Source organism: Triticum dicoccoides, chromosome 4A (genome assembly GCF_002162155.2).
Source record: "Triticum dicoccoides isolate Atlit2015 ecotype Zavitan chromosome 4A, WEW_v2.0, whole genome shotgun sequence".
NCBI classification, from domain to species: Eukaryota; Viridiplantae; Streptophyta; class Magnoliopsida; order Poales; family Poaceae; genus Triticum; species Triticum dicoccoides.
In genome coordinates, this window is record NC_041386.1 from 429,582,387 (window position 1) to 429,606,478 (window position 24,092).

Genomic DNA, 24,092 nt, shown 5'->3' on the forward strand with positions numbered 1-24,092 from the left:
TGATCCCGGAGCTGTTCGCGGTGCTTAGGACCACAAAAGGTAGAAATCAAGAAGGAGCATCAAGTGTTGATGGTTTAACAAGACCACTGGTTTCAAGAAGGGCAAGGGCTAGAAGGGAAACTTCATGGATGGCAAACCAGTTGCTGCTCCAGTGAAGGAACCCAAGGTTGAACCCAAACCCGAGACTAAGTGCTTCTATTGTAAGGGGAACGGTCACTGGTAGCGGAATTACCCCAAATGCATGGTAGATAAGAAGGCTGGCAACTTCAAAGTATATACGTGTTATTAATGTGTACCTCACTAGTACTCCTGGCAGCACCTGGGTATTGGATACCAGTTCAGTTGCTATTATTGGTGACTTGAAGCAAAAGCTACAGACTAAACGGAGACTAGCTAAGGGCGAGGTGACGATGTGTGTTGGAAGTGTTTCCAAAGTTGATGAGATCACCATCGCACGATCCATCTGCCTTCGGGATTAGTATTGAACCTAGATAAATATTATCAGGTGTCTACGTTGAGCATGAATATGATTAGATCATGTTCATTGCAATACGGTCATTCATTTAAGTTAGAGAATAATGGTTATTCTGTTTACATGAATGATACCTTTCATGGTCATGCACCCTATGTGAATGGTTCATTGAATCTCGGTCGTGGTAATACACATGTTCACGCCAAAAGATGTAGAGTTAATAATGATAGTACCACTTTCTCGTGGCACTGCCGCTTAGGTCATATTGGCATAGGATGCATGAAGAAACTCCATGTTGATGGATGTTTGGAGTCACTTGATTTTGAATCACTTGACACATGCGAGCCATGCCTCATGGGCAGGATGACTAAGACCCCGTTTTCAGGTACAATGAAACGGGCAAGTGACTTGTTGGAAATCATGCATGCTGATGCGTGTGGTCCAATGAGAATTGAAGTGCGCGGTGGATATCACTATTTTCTGATCTTCACTGACGATTTGGCTAGATATAGGTATATCTACCTAATGAAGCACAAGTCTGAAACGTTTGAAAAGTTCAAGCGATTTCAGAGTGAAGTTAAGAATCATCATAACAAAGAAGATCATGTTCCTACTATCTGATCAAAAGGGGATTTTCTGAGTTATGAGTTTGGCAATCACTTAAGACATTGTGGAATTGTTTCATAGTTCAAGCCACCTGGAACACCACAAGGTAATGGTGTATCCAGACATCGTAATCGAACCTTATGAGATATGGTGTGATCTATGATCTACCGCTATTATTTTGAGGTTATGCATTAGAGACAGCTGCATTCACTTTAGATAGGGCACCATCTAAGTCCGTTGAGACGACGTCGAACATTGGTTTGGCACGAAACCAAAGTTGTCATTTCTTAATGTTTGGGGCTGCGATGCTTAAGGCTTCGGCCGGAGAAGCTCGAACCCAAAGCGGACAAACACATCTTCATAGGATACCCAAAGGTGACAGTTGGGTATACCTTCTATCTCAGATCCGAGGGCAAATTGTTTGTCGCTAAGAACGGGTCCTTTCTCGAGAAGGAGTTTCTCTCGAAAGAATTGAGTGGGAGGAAGATAGAACTTGATGAGGTTGTCGAACCTTTATTTCAACCAGAGAGTGATGCAACACAGAAAGATGTTTTCTGTGGAGCCTACATCTGTTGAATAGGAAGTTAATGATAGTGATCATGAAGCTTCGGATCAAGTTGCTATCGAACCTCGTAGGTCGACAAGGATATGTACTACTCCTGAGTGGTACGGTAATCCTGTCTTGGATATCATGTTGTTAGACAACAATGAACCTACGAGCTATGGAGAAGCAATGGTGGGCCCGTATTCCAACAAATGGTTAGAAGCCATGAAATCCGAGATAGGATCCATGTATCAGAACTAAGTATGGACTTTGGTGGACTTGCCCGATGATCGGCAAGCCATTGAGATAAATGGATCTTTAAGAAGAAGACGGACATGGGCGGTAATGTTACCGTCTATGAAGCTCGACTTGTGGGAAAGAAGCTTTTCACAAGTTCAAGGAGTTGACTATGATGAGAATTTCTCACCCGTAGCGATGCTTAAGTCCGTCAGAATCATGTTAGCATTAGCTGTATTTTTCGATTATGAAATCTGACAGATGGATGTCAAAACGAGTTTTCTTACCAGTTTTCGTAAGAAAAAGTTGTATGTGATACAATAAAAGGTTTTGTCGATCCTAAGGATGCTAAAAGGTATGCTGGCTCCAGCAATCCTTCTATGGACTAGAGCAAGCATCTCGGAGTCGGAATATATGCTTTGATGGAGTGATCAAAGCTTTTAGGTTTATACAATGTTTGCTAGAAACTTGTATTTACAAGAAAGTGAGTGGGAGCACTACAACATTTCTGATAAGTATATGTGGATGACATATTGTTGATTCGAAATAATGTAGGATTTCTGGAAAGCATAAACGGTTGTTTGAAGAGTGATTTTCAAAGGAAGACCTGGATAAAGCTGCTTACATATTGGGCATCAAGATCTATAGAGGTAGATCAAGACGCTTGATGATACTTTCAAAGAACGCACACCTTCACATGTTTTTGAAGGAGTTCAAAATAGATCAGTCAAAGAAGGGGTTCTTACCTGAGTTGTAATGTGTGAAGTTGAGTAAGACTCGAAGATTGACCACGGCAGAAGAAAGAGGAAGGACGAAGGTCGTCCCCTATGCTTTTGTCATAGGCTCTATACGGTATGCCATGCTGAGTACCGCACCAGATGTGTGCCTTGACACATGTCTGGCAAGAGGGTACAAAGGTGATCTAGGAGTGGATCACCAGATAGCGGTCAAAGTTATCCTTAGAGGAATAAGGAAATGTTTCTCGGTTATGGAGGTGATAAAGAGTTCGGCGTAAAGAGTTACGTCGATGCAAGCTTAACACCTATCCAGATAGCTCTGAGTAGAGATACCGGATACGTATAATGGAGCAACAATTTGGAATAGCTCCAAGTGGAACGTGGTAGCAGCATCTACGATATGACATAAAGTTTTGCGAAATACATAGTGATCTGAATATGGCAGACCCGTTGACTACAACCTCTCTCACAAGCATAACATGATCAAACCCAGAACTCATTGAGTGTTAATCACATAGTGATGTGAACTAGATTAGTGACTCTAGTAAACTCTTTGGATGTTGGTCACATGGCGATGTGACCTATGAGTGTTAATCACTTGGCGATGTGAACTAGATTATTGACTCTAGTGCAAGTGGGAGACTGTTGGAAATATGCCCTAGAGGCAATAATAAAATGGTTATTATTATATTTCTTTGTTCATGATAATTGTCTATTGTTCATGCTATAATTGTGTTATCCGGAAATCGTAATACATGTGTGAATACATAGACCACAACACGTCCCTAGTGAGCCTCTAGTTGACTAGCTCGTTGATCAAAGGATAGTCATGGTTTCCTGACTATGGACATTGGATGTCATTGATAACGGGATCACATCATTAGGAGAATGATGTGATGGACAAGACCCAATCCTAAGCTTAGCTCAAAGATCATGTAGTTCGTTTGCTGTAGCTTTTCTGAATGTCAAGTATCATTTCCTTAGACCATGAGATTGTGCAACTCCCAGATACCGTAGGAGTGCCTTGGGTGTGCCAAACATCACAACGTAACTGGGTGACTATAAAGGTACATTACAGGTATCTCCGAAAGTGTCTGTTGGGTTGGCACGAATCGAGACTGGGATTTGTCACTCCGTATGACGGAGAGGTATCTGTGGGCCCACTCGGTAATGCATCATCATAATGAGCTCAATGTGACCAAGTGGTTGATCACGGGATCATGCATTACGGTATGAGTAAAGTGACTTGCCGGTAACGAGATTGAACAAGGTATTGGGATACCCACGATCGAGTCTCGGGCAAGTAACATACCGATTGACAAAGGGGATTGTATACGGATTGATTGAATCCTCGACATCGTGGTTCATCCGATGAGATCATCGAGGAGCATGTGGGAGCCAACATGGGTATCCAGATCCTGCTGTTGGTTATTGACCAGAGAGTCATCTCGGTCATGTCTGCATGTCTCCCGAACCCGTAGGGTCTACACACTTAAGGTTCGGTGATGCTAGGGTTGTTGAGATATTAGTATACGGTAACCTGAAAGTTGTTCGGAGTCCCGGATGAGATCCCGGATGTCACAAGGAGTTTAGGAATGGTCCAGAGGTGAAGATTTATATATAGGAAGTCAAGTTTCGGCCATCGGGAAAGTTTCGGGGGTAATCGGTATTGTACCGGGACCACCGGAAGGGTCCCGGGGGTCCACCGGTGGGGCCACCTATCCCGGAGGGCCCCATGGGCTGAAGTGGGAGGGGAACCAGCCCCTAGTGGGCTGGTGTGCCCCCCTTGGGCCTCCCCCTGCGCCTAGGATTGGAAACCCTAGGGGTGGGGCCGCCCCCCTTGCCTTGGGGGGCAAGGCACACCCTTTGGCCGCCGCCCCCCTAGGAGATTGGATCTCCTAGGGCCGGCGCCCCCCTTGGCACCCTATATATAGTGGGAGGAGGGCAACCGCACCCAAGCCCCTGGCCTCTCCCTCTCCCTCCCGTGACACTCCTCCGTCTCCCTGCGCTTGGCGAAGCCTTGCCGAGATCACCCTGCTTCCAGCACCACGCCGTCGTGCTGCTGGATCTTCATCAACCTCTCCTTCCCCCTTGCTGGATCAAGTTGGAGGAGACGTCTTCCCAACCGTACGTGTGTTGAACGAGGTGTCGTCCGTTCATCACTAGGTCATCGGGGATTTGGATCACGTCGAGTACGACTCCATCAACCCCGTTCTCTTGAACACTTCCGCACGCGATCTACAAGGATATGTAGATGCACTCCTCTCTCCCTCGTTGCTAGATGACTCCATAGATTGATCTTGGTGATGCGTAGAAAATTTTAAAATTCTGCTACATTCCCCAACACGCCGCTGCTGCCGTTTCCCTGCCATGGCGCCTCGGCCCCTCTGCTCCCGCACCTGAGGCCCGAGCTCCTCCAGCTCTCCCTCATAGGGACGATGCCAGGATTGCCTGAAGCTTTGCGCCCGCGCCGCTGGAGCTCCACCGCACCGGAGTCGTCTCCCATCGCCGGGAATGGATCGGCCCCGCTCGGATCTATTCGGATCCGGCCAACCTCGCTGCCTCCCGCCGGCCACCGTCCCAGGTTTCTGCAGCCGCGCCGCCATCAGCCTTCGACGTCCTTGCTTCGCCATGTTCATCCCCGCGATCTCTGATTCCTTCTGCATCGAGCAATGCCAGGCAACTACGCGTGTGTTGACCGCATCGTCAACCCGCCCGAGCGGGTCGATCTCCTCTCCAGCCGCGCGCCTAGGCCCAGTCCCCTGCCCTTCACCGTTGACCGCGGCCCACAGCTCCAGCCGGTCTGCTGCAGCCCGCTGACTGGGCCGAGGCCCATGGGTGAGCCACCCACATCCCAGCACCCTCCTTTTTCCTTACCTGATGGGCCAACCAGATCCGGCCCGTATCCTGTTTTTTTACATAGAACATTTTCCCTATTTTTCAGAGTCAGCAGTTTTTACAGAAAAACCCTCCTGTTTCAAGCATATAAAAACTCATCATCTATGCACCGGATTAAAATGATTTATATATGAAAGTTGCTTAGAATTTTGTGTAGTTTCATAATATGTCATTTCCATCCATGTTCAAAATTTTTATAATGTTGTTTGTTTAACTTTGCTTAAATAACTTGCTAAAATGATTTAATTCATAACTATTTAACCGTAACTCGGTTTGTAACAAACTTTATATGTAAATGGGGTAGAAAAATGCCTAGTTTAACATGGTGGCACCACTTTGCATGTTTAACAACTATAAAATATGGTTTAGGGCAGAACAGTACCAAACCTAATATATGCATATGGGGATTTACCGGAATTGTTGTTCGTTGCTTCCGGCCTCATTTAAACTTGACTAGGTAGGTAGTTTTACTTTGCTTCACCCTCTTGCCATGTTAATCAACATTTAATATTGTTGGGTACACAAACGGGAGAGAACTAAATAAGTCACGTGGTGTTTCGTCAATATGCAACTGAGTTGCATATCGAGCTCCACTTAAGTTGTAGGATTGCTTGTGCACTTTGCCGTGCCATGCTTCATTAAACCGGACATGCATCATACTTGGTTGTGCATCATGCCATGTTTAGGTGTTGGTTGTTTACTATCTTGTGTGCTTCTTTCTGGTGTTGCTTCTTCAGGTTGGTTCCGATAACGTCGCGTTTGTGAGGATCCGTTCGACTACGTTCGGTTGTCTTCTTCATGGACTCGTTCTTCTTCCTTGCGGGATTTCAGTCAAGATGACCATACCCTCGAAATCACTTCTATCTTTGCTTGCTAGATGCTTGCTCGTTTGCTATGCCTATGATGCGATACCTACCACTTGCTTACCATTCCTCCTATATTGTTGAACAAAGCCTCTAACCCACCTTGTCCTAGCAAACCGTTGTTTGGCTATGTTACCACTTTGCTCAGCCCCTCTTATAGCGTTGTTAGTTGCAGGTGAAGATTGAAGTTTGTTCCTTGTTGGAACATGGAGATGTTGTTCCTTGTTGGAACCTGTTTACTTGTTGGGATATCACAATATGTCTTATTTAATTAATGCATCTATATACTTGGTAAAGGGTGGAAGGCTCGGCCTTATGCCTGGTGTTTTGTTCCACTCTTGCCGCCCTAGTTTCCGTCATATCGGTGTTATGTTCCCGGATTTTGCGTTCCTTACGCGGTTGGGTTATAATGGGAACCCCTTGACAGTTCGCCTTGAATAAAACTCCTCTAGCAATGCCCAACATTGGTTTTACCATGCGCCACCTAGCCTTTTCTTTCCCTTGGGTTCTGCAGACTCAAGGGTCATCATTATTTTAACCCCCCCGGGGCCAGTGCTCCTCTGAGTGTTGGTCCAAACTAGAGCCCTGTGCAGCGCCCCCTCGGAGAAACTCGAGGTTTGGTTTTAGTTGTATGGAGAGCTCATCTGAGTGTGCCCTGAGAACGAGATATGTGCAGCTCCTATCGGGATTTGTCGGCACATTCGGGCGGTGTTGCTGGTCTTGTTTTACCATTGTCGAAATGTCTTGTAACCGGGATTCCGAGCCTGATCGGGTCTTCCCGCTAGAAGGAATATCCTTCGTTGACCGTGAGAGCTTGTGATGGGCTAAGTTGGGACACCCCTGCAGGGATTTGAACTTTCGAAAGCCGTGCCCGCGGTTATGGGTAGATGGGAATTTGTTAATGTCCGGTTGTAAAAAACCTGAAGTTTATGTTAATTAAAATACATCAACCGCGTGTGTAACCGTGATGGTCTCTTTTCGGCGGAGTCCGGGAAGTGAACACGGTGTTGGAGTTATGTTTGACGTAGGTTGTCCTAGGATCACTTCTTGATCATAGTTTCTCGACCGTGCTTTGCCTTCTCTTCTCGCTCTCTTTTGGGTATGTTAGCCACCATATATGCTAGTCGCTTGCTGCAGCTCCACCTCATACCTTTTACCTTACCATGAGCTTAAATAGTCTTGATCGCGAGGGTGTGAGATTGCTGAGTCCCCGTGACTCACAGATACTTCCAAAACCAGTTTGCAGGTGCCGTTGAACCGTGCAGATGACGCAACCAAGCTCAAGGAGGAGCCTCGATGAAGATCTTGTCCTTTGTGTTGTTTCGTTCTTGTTGTTCAGTAGTGGGGCCCAGTTGGGGTCGATCAGGGATCTGTGTAACATTTGGGGTAGTCTTCTTTTATTTTGGTTCCGTAGTCGGACCTTGATTGTATCTGGATGATGTAATGCTTTATTCATGTATTTGTGTGAAGTGGCGATTGTAAGCCAACTATGTATCTTTTCCCTTATTGTATTACATGGGTTGTTTGCGAAGATTACCTCACTTGCGACATTGCTTTCAATGCAGTTATGCCTCTAAGTCGTGCTGCGACACGTGGGAGATATAGCCGCATCGAGGGCATCACATGGCGCTCAAGGCCTACCTGGACAAGTTACAGGAGAACATGAACAAGGCCAACGATGACATCCGCACCGATATCAAGCAGCTTGCGGGGCGGATCGACCACCAATCCGCCCAGGTGGACGAACTCACCGCCTGGAAACACTGGAGACGCGCCTCGCCAAGCTCCAGGCGTCGGTTAGCGTGCTGCAGGGCGAGCAGACAGCCAAGGCAAGTCCGCCGGCGAGTGGATCGAAGGTGGTGGATCTCTCCGATCCATCATCTGGCGGTGTGATCCACGGGACCGATGGCCACGGCGAGTCTCATCTTCTACGGGTCGGGTTGTCGGTGGGTGCCATCCCACCGGCGACCTCTCCGGCCAATGGTATGCCCAACTTCCACCTTCCTATGCAATCACGTCTGCTAGATACTGCCATGGCCTCCAATTCCAATTTGCATCAGATAGTCACTGGGCTAGGAGCACCGCCGCCATCCATTTCGTTTCCCCAATTTTCGGGTGAAAATCCAAAAATCTGGAAGACGATGTGCGAACAATATTTTAGCATGTTCCAGACTCATGCATCTTACTATGTTCCCATGTCCACCTTACATTTCACTGGACCAGCAGTGATCTGGCTCCAATCGATTCAAGGAAAAATAGTCGAGCTTGATTGGGAAGCATTTTGCAATCTCCCCTGTGCTCGTTTTGGATGAGACCGTCATCAATTGCCGATCCGTCAGTTTTATTCATTACGACAAACTAGTTCTGTGGCAGATTTCATTGAGCAGTTTGAAAATTTGATGAATCATTTAATCTCCTATTCTGATGCTATCCATCCCTTGTATTTCCTAACGAGGTTTGTGGAGGGACTGCGGCAGGACATCCGTGTCGTGGTCATGGTTCAGAGGCCCAAGGATCTTGACACAGCCTGTGCCTTGGCCATTCTGCAAGAAGAAGTAGCCGATGGGCAACCGGGGGGGGGGGGGCTAGTACAATCATTCCGAAGGAGTACCCCCCTCAACTCGTCTGCGGCAGGCTACACCACTTCCATTACCACCTCCACCTGCACCAGCAAGAGCACCAACTATATCACCAGCAGCAGATGATCATCACGCAACTGAAGTAGCTCGTGCAGGCAGCAATGCATCCAAAATCACTGCCCTGCGTAATTTTCGGCGTGCGAAGGGGTTGTGCTTCAAGTGTGGAGAACGTTGGGGGCATGGTCATGTCTGTCCCCCAACTGTTAAGCTGCACGTGATCGAGGAAATGCTCAGCCTATTCAGTATGGACGCACCACTCGAAGATGCAGGGAACATTTCTCAACCAGGGCAGCATGACGCAACAGAGCAAGTTTGGCAACTCTCCATCAACGCAGTTTCAGGCACAGAGGCCCCTAACTGCCTTCAATTGCATGGATGGTTGCAAGGTCGGGAAGTGTTAATGCTAGTGGACTCCGGCAGCTCGGCATCCTTTGTCTCTCAGAGTTTGCTACCCCGTTTGCAAGGGGTACAGGACATGGCCAAGCCTGTGAAAGTGGCAGTAGCCAATGGATCTCAGTTGTGGTGTGATAAAGAAGTTCCAGGTTGTTCCTGGTATACACAGGGTCATGTGTTTACCACCAACTTCAGGGTTCTTCCCTTGGGCTCTTACGATGTAATATTGGGGATGGACTGGTTGGAATACCACAGCCCCATGCTCATTGATTGACCAAAGAGACGCATGCAAATTGAACATCAAGGATTCACGATCATCTTGCAAGGTATCACGTCATCAACCACCTCATGTGAGTCTCTTAACAAAATATAGCTTGTGAGTATGGAGAAGCACTCAGCGTTGGCCTATGCAGTTCAATTGTGCTTTGCAAAGGATTTAGAGGATGTCGCCGACATCCAGTACACAGAACTACCTCCGGAAGTTGCCCAAGTTCTGCTGGACTACCAGGACCTCTTCCGGGAACCCACAGAGCTGCCCCCAAAACGCGAATGTGATCATACCATACCTCTGATGCAAGGAGCACAACCGATGAACATACGAGCATATCGCCACAAGCCGGAGCTGAAAACAGAGATCGAACGCCAAGTTGCAGAACTGCTGAGGGCAGGCCTCATTCAGAAAAGTAAAAGCCCTTTTTTCTCCCTGATCATATTAGTCAAGAAAAAGGACGACACATGGCGCATGTGTGTCGATTACCGATGGTTGAATGCTATGACCATCATCAGTAAATACCCAGTTCCAGTACTCGAAGACATCTTGGATGAATTGGCAGGGGCCCGGTGGTTCTCTAAACTGGACCTTCGCGCCGGATATCATCAAATCCGTCTAGCTGAGGGCGAGGAGTTGAAAATAGCGTTTCAAACACATGAGGGACACTTCGAGTACAAAGTGGTTCCTTTTGGCCTGGGAGAGGCCCCAGCAACATTCCTTGGAGGCATCAGTACCACCCTGCAACCTGTCTTGAGGGTATGTGCCATGTATTTCTTCGACGACATTCTGGTTTTCAGCAAATCCCTTGCTCTGCATGTCCAACACCTGCGGCAAGTGCTCTCACTCCTCCGACGTGATCAGTGGGTTGTCAAGAGGTCTAAATGTGTTTTCGCCCAACGGGAACTCAACTACCTTGGCCACACTATTTCAGCCCAAGGGGTTTCCACTGACAGTGCCAAGATCCAACAAGTGATTGATTGGCATGTACCAGTCTGCGTCAAGGATGTCCGTGCCTTTTGGGGGCTTGCAGGATACTACAGGCGTTTTGTCCAGCAGTTTGGCATGCTCGCTCGGCCTCTCACTAACCTGATGTGCAAACAAGTACCATTCTAGTGGACAGAAGCAACCCAATCTGCATTTGAAGCCCTGAAGCAAGCTTTAACATCAACCCCCACCTTGGCACTTCCGGATTTCACAAAACAGTTTGTTATCGAGATAGACGCTTGTGAATATGGAGTGGGCACTGTCCTCCAGCAAGATGGACACCCCATTGCATATCTCAGCAAGGCATTCGGGCCCCGGACCAAAGGGTTGTCAACATATGAAAAAGAATACCTCGCAATTGTCTTGGTTGTTGAGCAATGGCGTCCATATCTTTAGTTTGGGGAATTCTTAGTCAAGGCTGACCAGCGCAGCCTGGTCCATCTAGAAGAGCAACGCCTACACACTCCGTGGCAGCAAAAAGCATTTACCAAGCTCTTGGGCCTACAATATCGTATTTGTTATCGCAAGGGTACGGAGAATAGTGCCACAGATGCTCTATCACGGCGCCCCATCCCTGCTCCGGAGCAACTACATGTTCTCTCAATTTGCCAACCAACATGGTTGCAAGAAATTGTCAAGGGTTACGAGTCTGACCAGAAAACACAGCAATTGATTACTCAACTGGCTGTAGCACCCATAGCCGGAGGAAAATTCACCATCAGTAAGGGTATAGTGTGTTTCAGAGGCCGTGTCTGGTTAGGTAACAATGCACATCTCCAGCAATAAATCATGCGCGCCTTGCACGATAGTGCTATCGGAGTCCACTCAGGATTTCCAGCTACTTATCGCCGTATCAAGCACCTGTTCGCCTGGCCGGGTATGAAACAATAAATTAAAGGGTATGTGCAATCTTGCCAAGCCTGACCGTGCGCATTATCCCAGCCTCCTGCACCCCCTGCCCGTTGCCAAGCGCTGCTGGGATCTCGTCTCGATGGATTTCATTGGAGGGTTACCACCATCCAGGCAATACAACTGCATACTTGTCATTGTGGACACCTTTTCCAAGTATGCCCACTTTCTTCCAGTTAAGCATCCTTACACTGCACAGACTATTGCACAGCTATACATTGATCAAGTCTATAAGCTCCATGGGATGCCAGAAGCAATCATTTCAGATCGGGACGCGGTCTTCACCAGCAAAGTATGGCAAGAGATTTTCAAGCTGCAAGGGGTGGAGCTGAAGATGAGCTCCTCACACCACCCACAAACGAATGGGCAAACTGAGCGCGTCAACCAATGCGTTGAGACATACCTGCGTTGCTTCGTACACAGCGCCCCTACAACATGGAGCAGATGGTTGCCATTAGCAGAATTCTGGTACAATTCAACATACCACTCAACATTGGGTAAGACCCCGTTCTTTGTGGTTTATGGGCAAGAACCACGACAATTAGGAGTGGTACCAGAACATGCCACTCCTTTACCTGAGCTCAACGAGTGGCTTGAGGAGCGCCAGCAGATGGAAGACGTGCTCCGCCAACACCTGGTCCGGGCCAAGCAACTTATGAAAACCCAAGCTGATCAAAAGCGAACCCCCAGAGAATTCCAAGTGGGTGATCAGGTTTTCCTCAAATTACAGCCATACATTCAAACGTCAGTGGCGTGACGAGCCAACCACAAGCTCAGCTTCAAATTCTTCGGGCCTTTCCTAGTCATCCGACGAATCAACGAGGTCACCTATGAACTTCAATTACCAGAGGGATCATCCATATTTCATGTCTTCCACGTCTCTCAGCTTCGCAAGGCGCTAACACCAGGTACAAGTGCTTCCTCATCTCTCCCAGCCATGTCAGACACTGCCAATGTGCTTGTCAAGATACTGGACAAACAGTGGTGTCGCGGCTCCCACAAGATGCGCGAGCAGGGCCTCGTGCACTGGCAAGACAATCAAGCTACTCCAGATACTTGGGAAGATCTCGAAGACATCCGGCAACGTTTTCCTACTGCACCAACTGAAGGAAATATGCCCTAGAGGCAATAATAAAGTTATTATTTATTTCCTTATATCATGATAAATGTTTATTATTCATGCTAGAATTGTATTAACCGAAAACATAATACATGTGTGAATACATAGACAAACAAAGTGTCACTAGTATGCCTCCACTTGACTAGCTCATTAATCAAAGATGGTTATGTTTCCTAACCATAAACAAGGAGTTGTTATATGATTAACGGGATCACATCATTAAGTGAATGATCTGATTGACATGACCCATTCCATTAGCTTAGCACCCGATCGTTTAGTATGCTGCTATTGCTTTCTTCATGACTTATACATGTTCCTATAACTATGAGATTATGCAACTCCCGTTTACCGGAGGAACACTTTGGGTGCTACCAAACGTCACAACGTAACTGGGTGATTATAAAGGAGTACTACAGGTGTCTCCAAAGGTACATGTTGGGTTGGCGTATTTCGAGATTAGGTTTTTTCACTCCGATTGTCGGAGAGGTATCTCTGGGCCCTCTCGGTAATGCACATCACATAAGCCTTGCAAGCATTACAACTAATAAGTTAGTTGTGAGATGATGTATTACGGAACGAGTAAAGAGACTTGCCGGTAACGAGATTGAACTAGGTATTGGATACCGACGATCGAATCTCGGGCAAGTAACATACCGATGACAAAGGGAACAATGTATGTTGTTATGCGGTCTGACCGATAAAGATCTTCGTAGAATATGTAGGAGCCAATATGGGCATCCAGGTCCCGCTATTGGTTATTGACCGGGGATTTGTCTCAGTCATGTCTACATTGTTCTCGAACCGTAGGGTCCGCACGCTTAACGTTACGATGACAGTTATTATGAGTTTATGCATTTTGATGTACCGAAGTTAGTTTGGAGTCCTGGATGTGATCATGGACATGACGAGGAGTCTCGAAATGGTCGAGACATAAAGATTGATATATTGGATGACTATATTCGGACACCGGAAGGGTTCCGGGGAAGTTTCGGATAAAGCCGGAGCACCGGGGGTTACCGGAACCCCCCGGGGGGTTACCGGAACCCCCCGGGGGGTTAATGGGCCTTATGGGCCTAATGTGGAGAAGAGGAAGGGGCTGCCAGGGCAGGCCGCGCGCCCCCTCTCCCCCTAGTCCGAATTGGACAAGGAGGGAGGGGCGGCGCCCCCCCTTTCCTTCTCTCCCTCCACCTCTCCTAGTTGGACAAGGAACGGGAGGGGAGTCCTACTCCCGGTAGGAGTAGGACTCCTCCTGCGCGCCTCCTCTAGGCCGGCCGCACCCCCCCTTGGATCCTTTATATACGGAGGCAAGGGGGCACCCTAGGACACAGAAGTTGATCTTCGTGATCGTTCCTTAGCCGTGTGCGGTGCCCCCTTCCACCATATTCCACCTCGGTCATATCGTAGTAGTGCTTAGGCGAAGCCCTGCTTTGGTAGAACATCATCATCGTCACTACGCCGTTGTGCTGACGAAACTCATCCCCGAAGCTTTGCTGGATCGGAGCCCGGGGAGCGTCATCGAGCTGTACGTGTGCCAAGAACTCGGAGGTGCCGGAGTAACGGTGCTTGGATCGGTCAGATCGGAAGACGTACGACTACTTCCTCTACGTTGCGTCAACGCTTCCGTTGCAGTCTACAAGGGTACGTAGACAACACTCTCCCCTCTTGTTGCTATGCATCATCATGATCTTGCGTGTGCGTAGAAATTTTTTTGAAATTACTACGAAACCCAACAGTGGCATCCGAGCCTAGGTTTTATATGTTGATGTTATATGCACGAGTAGAACACAAGTGAGTTGTGGGCGATATAAGTCATACTGCTTACCAGCATGTCATACTTTGGTTCGGTGGTATTGTTGGATGAAGTGGCCCAGACTGACATTACGCGTACGCTTACGCGAGACCGGTTCTCCCGACGTGCTTTGCACAGAGGTGGCTTGTGGGTGACAGTTTCTCCAACTTTAGTTTAACTGATTGTGGCTACGCGCGGTCCTTGCGAAGGTTAAAACAGCACCAACTTGACAAACTATCGTTGTGGTTTTGATGCGTAGGTAAGATTGGTTCTTTCTTAAGCCCGTAGCAGCCACGTAAAACTTGCAACAACAAAGTAGAGGACGTCTAACTTGTTTTTGCAGGGCATGTTGTGATGTGATATGGTCAAGACATGATGCTGATTTTTATTGTATGAGATGATCATGTTTTGTAACCGAGTTATCGGCAACTGGCAGGAGCCATATGGTTGTCGCTTTATTGTATGCAATGCAATCGCGCTATAATGCTTTACTTTATCACTAAACGGTAGCGATAGTCGTGGAAGCACAAGCTTGGCGAGACGACAATGACGCCACGATGGAGATCAAGGTGTCACGCCGGTGACGATGGTGATCACGACGGTGCTTCAGAGATGGAGATCACAAGCACAAGATGATGCTGGCCATATCATATCACTTATATTGATTGCATGTGATGTTTATCTTTTATGCATCTTATCTTGCTTTGATTGACGGTAGCATTATAAGATGATCTCTCACTAAATTATCAAGTAGTGTTCTCCCTGAGTATGCACCATTGCGAAAGTTCTTCATGCTGAGACACCACGTGATGATCGGGTGTGATAGGTTCTACGTTCAAATACAACGGGTGCAAAATAGTTGCACACGCGGAATACTCAGGTTAAACTTGACGAGCCAAGCATATACAGATATGGCCTCGGAACACGGAGACCGAAAGGTCGAGCGTGAATCATATAGTAGATATGATCAACATAAAGATGTTCACCAATGAAACTACTCCATCTCACGTGATGATCGGACATGCTTTAGTTGATTTGGATGACGTAATCACTTAGAGGATTAGAGAGATGTCTATCTAAGTGGGAGTTCTTTAAGTAAATTAACTGAACTTAAATTTATCATGAAACTTAGTACCTGAGTAGTATCTTGCTTGTTTATGTTTGATTGTAGATAGATGGCTCGTGCTGTTGTTCGAATTTTAATGCGTTCCTTGAGAAAGCAAAGTTGAAAGATGATGGTAGCAATTACACGGACTGGGTCCGTAACTTGAGGATTATCCTCATTGCTGCATAGAAGAATTATGTCCTGGAAGCACCGCTGGATGCCAGGCCTGCTGCAGGAGCAACGCCGGATGTTATGAACGTCTGGCAGAGCAAAGCTGATGACTACTCGATAGTTCAGTGTGCCATGCTTTACGGCTTAGAATCAGGACTTCAATGACGTTTTGAACGTCATGGAGCATATGAGATGTTCCAGGAGTTGAAGTTAATATTTCAAGCAAATGCCCGGATTGAGAGATACGAAGTCTCCAATAAGTTCTATAGCTGCAAGATGGAGGAGAACAGTTCTGTCAGTGAGCATATACTCAAAATGTCTGGGTATAATAATCACTTGATTCAGTTGGGAGTTAATCTTCCAGATGACTGCGTCATTGACAGAATTCTCCAATCACTGCCACCAAGCTACAAGAGCTTCGTGATGAAATATAATATGCAAGGGATGAATAAGACTATTCCCGAGCTCTTCGCGATGCTGAAAGTTGCGGAGGTAGAAATCAAGAAGGAGCATCAAGTGTTGATGGTCAATAAGACCACTAGTTTCAAGAAAAAGGGCAAAGGGAAGAAGAAGGGGAACTTCAAAAAGAACGGCAAGCAAGTTGCTACTCAAGGGAAGAAACCCAAACCTGGACCTAAGCCTGAAACTGAGTGCTTCTATTGCAAGCAGACTGGTCACTGGAAGCGGAACTGCCCCAAGTATTTGGCGGATAAGAAGGATGGCAAGGTGAACAAAGGTATATGTGATATACATGTTATTGATGTGTACCTTACTAATGCTCACAGTAGCACCTGGGTATTTGATACTGGTTCTGTTGCTAATATTTGCAACTCGAAACAGGGACTACGGATTAAGCGAAGATTGGCTAAGGACGAGGTGACGATGCGCGTGGGAAATGGTTCCAAAGTCGATGTGATCGAAGTCGGCACGCTATCTCTACATCTACCTTCGGGATTAATATTAGACCTAAATAATTGTTATTTGGTGCCAGCGTTGAGCATGCACATTATTTCTGGATCTTGTTTGATGCGAGACGGTTATTTATTTAAATCGGAGAATAATGGTTGTTCTATTAATATGAGTAATATCTTTTATGGTCATGCACCCTTGAAGAGTGGTCTATTTTTGTTAAATCTCGATAGTAGTAATACACATATTCGTAATGTTGAAGCCAAAAGATGTAGAGTTGATAATGATAGTGCAACTTATTTGTGGCACTGCCGTTTAGGTCATATCGGTGTAAAGCGTGTGAAGAAACTCCATACTGATGGACTTTTGGAACCACTCGATTATGAATCACTTGGTACTTGCGAACCGTGCCTCATGGGCAAGATGACTAAAACGCCGTTCTCCGGTACTATGGGGAGAGCAACAAATTTGTTGGAAATTATACATACAGATGTATGTGGTCCGATGAATATTGAGGCTCATGGCGGATATCGTTATTTTCTCACCTTCACAGATGATTTAAGCAGATATGGGTATATCTACTTAATCAAACATAAGTCTGAAACGTTTCAAAAGTTCAAGGAATTTCAGAGTGAAGTTGAAAATCATCGTAACAAGAAAATAAAGTTTCTACGATCTGATCGTGGAGGAGAATTTGAGTTACGAGTTTGGTGTACATTTGAAAAATTGTGGAATAGTTTCGCAACTCATGCCATCCGGAACACCACAGCGTAATGGTGTGTCCGAATGTCGTAATCGTACTTTACTGGATATGGTGCGATCTATGATGTCTCTTACTGATTTACCGCTATCGTTTTGGGGATACGCTCTAGAGACGGCCGCATTCATATTAAATAGGGCACCATCAAAAACCATTGAGACGACGCCTTATGAACTGTGGTTTGGCAAGAAACCAAAGTTGTCGTTTCTGAAAGTTTGGGGCTGCGATGCTTATGTGAAAAAGCTTCAACCTGATAAGCTCGAACCCAAATCGGAGAAATGTGTCTTCATAGGATATCCAAAGGAGACTATTGGATACACCTTCTATCACAGATCCGAAGGCAAGACTTTTGTTGCCAAATTCGGAAACTTTCTGGAGAAGGAGTTTCTCTCGAAAGAAGTGAGTGGGAGGAAAGTAGAACTTGACAAGGTAACTGTACCTGCTCCCTTATTGGAAAGTAGTACATCACAAAAAATTGTTTCTGTGACACCTACACCAGTTAGTGAGGAAGCTAATGATAATGATCATGAAACTTCAGAACAAGATACTACTGAACCTCGTAGATCAACCAGAGTAAGATCCGCGCCAGAGTGGTACGGTAATCCCGTTCTGGAAGTCATGCTGCTAGATCATGATGAACCTATGAACTATGAAGAAGCAATGGTGAGCCTAGATTCTGCAAAGTGGCTTGAAGCCATGAAATCTGAGATGGGATCCATGTATGAGAACAAAGTATGGACTTTGGTTGACTTGCCCGATGATCGGCAAGCAATTTAGAATAAATGGATCTTCAAGAAGAAGACTGATGCTGACGGTAATATTACTGTCTACAAAGCTCGACTTGTCGCAAAAGGTTTTCGGCAAGTTCAAGGGATTGACTACGATGAGACCTTCTCACCCGTAGCGATTCTTAAGTCTGTCCGAATCGTGTTAGCAATTGCCGCATTTTATGATTATGAAATTTGGCAGATGGATGTCAAAACTGCATTCCTGAATGGATTTCTGGAAGAAGAGTTGTATATGATGCAACCAGAAGGTTTTGTCGATCCAAAGGGAGCTAACAAAGTGTGCAAGCTCCAGCGATCCATTTATGGACTGGTGCAAGCCTCTCAGAGTTGGAATAAACGTTTTGATAGTGTGATCAAAGCATTTGGTTTTATACAGACTTTTGGAGAAGCCTGTATTTACAAGAATGTGAGTGGGAGCTCTGTAGCATTTCTGATATTATATGTGGATGACATATTACTAATTGGAAATGATGTAGAATTTCTGGATAGCATAAAGGGATACTTGAATAAGAGTTTTTCAATGAAAGACCTCGGTGAAGCTGCTTACATATTAGGCATTAAAGATCTATAGAGATAGGTCAAGACGTTTAATTGGACTTTCACAAAGCACATACCTTGACAAAGTTCTGAAGAAGTTCAAAATGGATCAAGCAAAGAAAGGGTTCTTGCCTGTGTTACAAGGTGTGAAGTTGAGTAAGACTCAATGCCCGACCACTGCAGAAGATAGAGAGAATATGAAAGATGTTCCCTATGCTTCAGCCATAGGCTCTATCATGTATGCAATGTTGTGTACCAGACCTGATGTGTGCCTTGCTATAAGTCTAGCAGGGAGGTACCAAAGTAATCCAGGAATGGATCACTGGACAGCGGTCAAGAACATCCTGAAGTACCTGAAAAGGACTAAGGATATGTTTCTCGTATATGGAGGTGACAAAGAGCTCATCGTAAAAGGTTACGTTGATGCAAGCTTTGACACTGATCCGGACGATTCTAAATTGCAAACCGGATACGTGTTTACATTAAACGGTGGAGCTGTTAGTTGGTGCAGTTCTAAACAAAGCATTGTAGCGGGATCTACATGTGAAGCAGAGTACATAGCTGCTTCGAAAGCAGCAAATGAAGGAGTCTGGATGAAGGAGTTCATATCCGATCTAGGTGTCATACCTAGTGCATCGGGTCCAATGAAAATCTTTTGTGATAATACTGGTGCAATTGCCTTGGCAAAGGAATTCAGATTTCACAAGAGAACCAAGCACATCAAAAGACGCTTCAATTCCATCCGGGATCTAGTCCAGGTGGGAGACATAGAGATTTGCAAGATACATACGGATCTGAATGTAGCAGACCCATTGACTAAGCCTCTTCCACGAGCAAAACATGATCAGCACCAAGACTCCATGGATGTTAGAATCATTACTGTGTAATCTAGATTATTGACTCTAGTGCAAGTGGGAGACTGAAGGAAATATGCGCTAGAGGCAATAATAAAGTTATTATTTATTTCCTTATATCATGATAAATGTTTATTATTCATGCTAGAATTGTATTAACCGGAAACATAATACATGTGTGAATACATAGACAAACAAAGTGTCACTAGTATGCCTCTACTTGACTAGCTCATTAATCAAAGATGGTTATGTTTCCTAACCATAAACAAGGAGTTTTTATTTGATTAACGGGATCACATCATTAAGTGAATGATCTGATTGACATGACCCATTCCATTAGTTTAGCACCCGATCATTTAGTATGTTGCTATTGCTTTCTTCATGACTTATACATGATCCTATAACTATGAGATTATGCAACTCCCGTTTACCGGAGGAACACTTTGGGTGCTACCAAACGTCACAACGTAACTGGGTGATTATAAAGGAGTACTACAGGTGTCTCCAAAGGTAAATGTTGGGTTGGCGTATTTCGAGATTAGGTTTTGTCACTCCGATTGTCGGAGAGGTATCTCTAGGCCCTCTCGGTAATGCACATCACATAAGCCTTGCAAGCATTACAACTAATAAGTTAGTTGTTAGATAATGTATTACGGAACGAGTAAAGAGACTTGCCGGTAACGAGATTGAACTAGGTATTGGATACCGACGATCGAATCCCGGGCAAGTAACATACCGATGACAAAGGGAACAACGTATGTTGTTATGCGGTCTGACCGATAAAGATCTTCGTAGAATATGTAGGAGCCAATATGGGCATACAGGTCCCGCTATTGGTTATTGACCGGAGATTTGTCTCAGTCATGTCTACATTGTTCTCGAACCGTAGGGTCCGCACGCTTAACGTTACGATGACAGTTATTATGAGTTTATGCATTTTGATGTACCGAAGTTAGTTCGGAGTCCCAGATGTGATCACGGACATGACGAGGAGTCTCGAAATGGTCGAGACATAAAGATTGATATATTGGATGACTATATTCGGACACCGGAAGAGTTCCGGGGAAGTTTCGGATAAAACCAGAGCACCGGAGGGTTACCGGAACCCCCCGGGGGTTAATGGGCCTTATGGGCCTAATGTGGAGAAGAGGAAGGGGCTGCCAGGGCAGGCCGGGCGCCCCCTCTCCCCCTAGTCCGAATTGGACAAGGAGGGAGGGGCGGCGCCCCCCCCCCTTTCCTTCTCTCCCTCCACCTCTCCTAGTTGGACAAGGAACGGGAGGGGAGTCCTACTCCCGGTAGGAGTAGGACTCCTCCTGCGCGCCTCCTCTAGGCCGGCCGCACCCCCCCTTGGATTCTTTATATACGGAGGCAAGGGGGCACCCTAGGACACAGAAGTTGATCTTCGTGATCGTTCCTTAGCCGTGTGCGGTGCCCCCTTCCACCATATTCCACCTCGGTCATATCGTAGTAGTGCTTAGGCGAAGCCCTGCGTCGGTAGAACATCATCATCGTCACCACACCGTTGTGCTGACGAAACTCATCCCCGAAGCTTTGCTGGATCGGAGCCCGGGGAGCGTCATCGAGCTGTACGTGTGCCAAGAACTCGGAGGTGCCGGAGTAACGGTGCTTGGATCGGTCGGATCGGAAGACGTACGACTACTTCCTCTACGTTGCGTCAACGCTTCCGTTGCGGTCTACAAGGGTACGTAGACAACACTCTCCCCTCTCGTTGCTATGCATCATCATGATCTTGCGTGTGCGTAGGAATTTTTTTGAAATTACTACGAAACCCAACACCAACTTGGGGTCAAGTCGTATCTGAAGAAGGAGGGGGTGTTAGCGTCCCAGCTACACCTGGGCCGAGAGAAGCCACGGTACCGAGCCGGCCCAGAAGGGAGAGGAGGCCTTGCCACAAGTTTACTGGACCCCAATGGATCTCCTACATGTTCAGCTCAGGAGACCAGGTTGCAGAAGGATATAAGGCAGGTAGAGAGCGGGCATCCCGACTAGGATCAGGCGGCGGCGGCGGCGTGTGTGTGTATCTCTCTGTAATCCTAATCCCCTTCTCATCTCCTTCCCCAGTTGTACTGCTACCTGATTCAGATCACCATAGTTGAGAGGAGAAGAACTAGTGTGTACCTAACATACTACTACTGGCTCGAGAAAAGAGAGCTCCAGCAAGAGCCTCCGCCGGAGCCCCGGACATCGACATGGGTGACCGTGGAGAAGCTAACCGCTGAAGTCGTGCAAGTGGCAGAGCATCCGCCGCCGTCGTCTTCTTCTTGCCTCGGCTCTGGCTTGAAGCACATGTTCAACCCGCCGGCGCACGGGGAGGACTACTCCATCCCTCAGGCGCTGGTGAGCGTGGACATGCTGGTGCTGTTCCTGGCCACCATCTGCGGCGTGGGCGGGACGCTGACGGCGATCGACAACATAGGGCAGATCGGGCAGTCGCTGGGGTACCCGGCGCAGAGCATCAACACCTTGGTCTCCCTCGTCAGCGTCTGGAACTACGCCGGGCGGGTGACGGCCGGGTTCGCGTCCGAGGCCCTGCTGGCGCGGCACGGCGTCCCGCGGCCGCTGGCGCTCACGCTGGTGCTCCTCCTCTCCTGCGCCGGCCACCTACTCATCGCGCTCGCCGTGCCGCGGTCGCTCTACGCCGCCTCCATCATCGTGGGCTTCTGCTTCGGCGCGCAGTGGCCGCTCATCTACGCCATCATCTCCGAGGTGTTCGGGCTGAGGTACTACGCCACGCTCTACAACCTGGGGGCCGCGGCCAGCCCCGTGGGCGCCTACGTGCTCAACGTGTGCGTCGCCGGGCGGCTCTACGACGCGGAGGCGGCGAGGCAGCGCGGGAACGGCGAGAGCAGGACGTGCATGGGCGTGCGTTGCTTCAGAGAGTCGTTCCTCATCGTAACGGCCGTCACCGTGGGCAGCGCGCTCGTGTCGCTGCTGCTGGTGTGGAGGACCTGGAGCTTCTACAAGGGAGACATCTACGCCAAGTTCAGGGATGCCGTGGCCGTCCAGGAGTCATCCCACGGTGCTTGCGCGGTTCAGCAGCGGTAAACACCAAGGAAGCACAAAACCTCTACTTGCTAGACTCACGGACGGTTTTACGTGCCTAGGTCTCAGTTGACGAGACTTCAAATTTAAGTCAATTGATATGGCATGTAAAAAAATGCTAATAAAAAATTTGCATGAATTTTCACATAAGATTCCACGAATATAACATCAGCTAAGGCTTATTTAAGTTTCAGTCGACTCAGATTTAACAAATCCTGTTTTTGCCACCTGCTCCGCGCCCCCATGCCTCTGACCGCCCTGACCTCGTCCACTCACGGTCAGTGTCGTCGCCCCGGCCTAGGCGATCCGAAGGGAAGTGACTCGTCCGCAGCGGCCTCATGGGGGGAGGAAGGAGGCACCGATCGTTGCCGCCCCGTTGCACCGGGCAGTCGGGAGTGATGCTCTATGTTTGATCTTCGTGCTTTTTGCTTTATGTTTGATGTCTGTGTTTAAGTGCATATTTAATTTTTATGTTATGTTTATTTCAAATCATTTGAAGTATTTGTTATGTCTACTTTGAATCAAACACTGTATTTTTTACGTTTCAATTTCATTTTGCATTTTAGATCTAATTTCACAAATTGTGGTTTTGAAATGATGCTCTATTATGTGTGTTGCTCTGCCCATGGTGGCGAGTGTCTTCGTCGACTTAAAACCGGCCCAGTCCAAGGAATGTTTGCTCAAAGAAAACAAGGAATAGAAAAGGACATGGATTTCGTCGGAATTTTGATAGATGTTCGATAGTGATGCAAATTACTAAACAAAAGACAGTTATTTGAGATAGTTTCACTATGTAGGAAATCATATACTTCAACGGATTTAATTTTACAAAATTAACAAAATTTCGTAACTCTTATGTCATTTGATTTTGCTCGGAGATTCATGTTGGTTTTTCTAAGTAAAAAAGCAAAATTTACTGATGGTTAAAACGGTATATCAAATCAAACTAATCAAAGCAAAGGCAAACACCAAAAATCCATGGTAGAACTTAAAGTCACATTATGGTTTTTGAAGTCGCCGTCTCTAGTTTTACCTTTTACATCTTGACTTCCCACCATGGCTCAGGTGAAAGTCCGGAAAAATACGAAACATCCTACAGTAACCTCAAAGTTATTGAATAAACACTTGAGCTAGCCATATTAATAGGTGAGAACCTGATATCACTAAACAAACCTCTACTTGGGACAGACCCTTTTGCATGACATTCGTGAAACAACTGATTCATCGCAATATTGTCAATGAAGAAGATCGGGAGCCCAAAAATTGAAACGAGAGAACCACTTGCCAAAACTCATTCGACACCATCATTGCCGCCGAGAAGGGCCTAAGCAGAGGGCGAAAATCCAAAGGATTTGAGATCATCAATTAGTGGGACCAAACACCACATGCTTTCTAGTGTTTGCAATGTTGTTCGTAAAACTAATAGCCGTGTGACTTTGATGT

The 24,092-nt window shown here is 46.8% G+C and overlaps 1 protein-coding gene across 1 annotated transcript in view; it reads left to right on the forward strand.

The window, feature by feature from the left end:
* The window catches only part of LOC119283535, a 97,086-nt gene extending 74,434 nt beyond the window's left edge, over positions 1-22,652 (forward strand). The window contains exons 3-4 of the mRNA XM_037563037.1: positions 18,759-18,772; positions 21,755-22,652. Of these exons, the coding sequence (XP_037418934.1) occupies positions 18,759-18,772; positions 21,755-22,652 (912 nt within the window). The remainder of the gene's footprint in view (positions 1-18,758; positions 18,773-21,754) is intronic.
* The last annotated feature ends 1,440 nt before the right edge of the window (positions 22,653-24,092 follow it).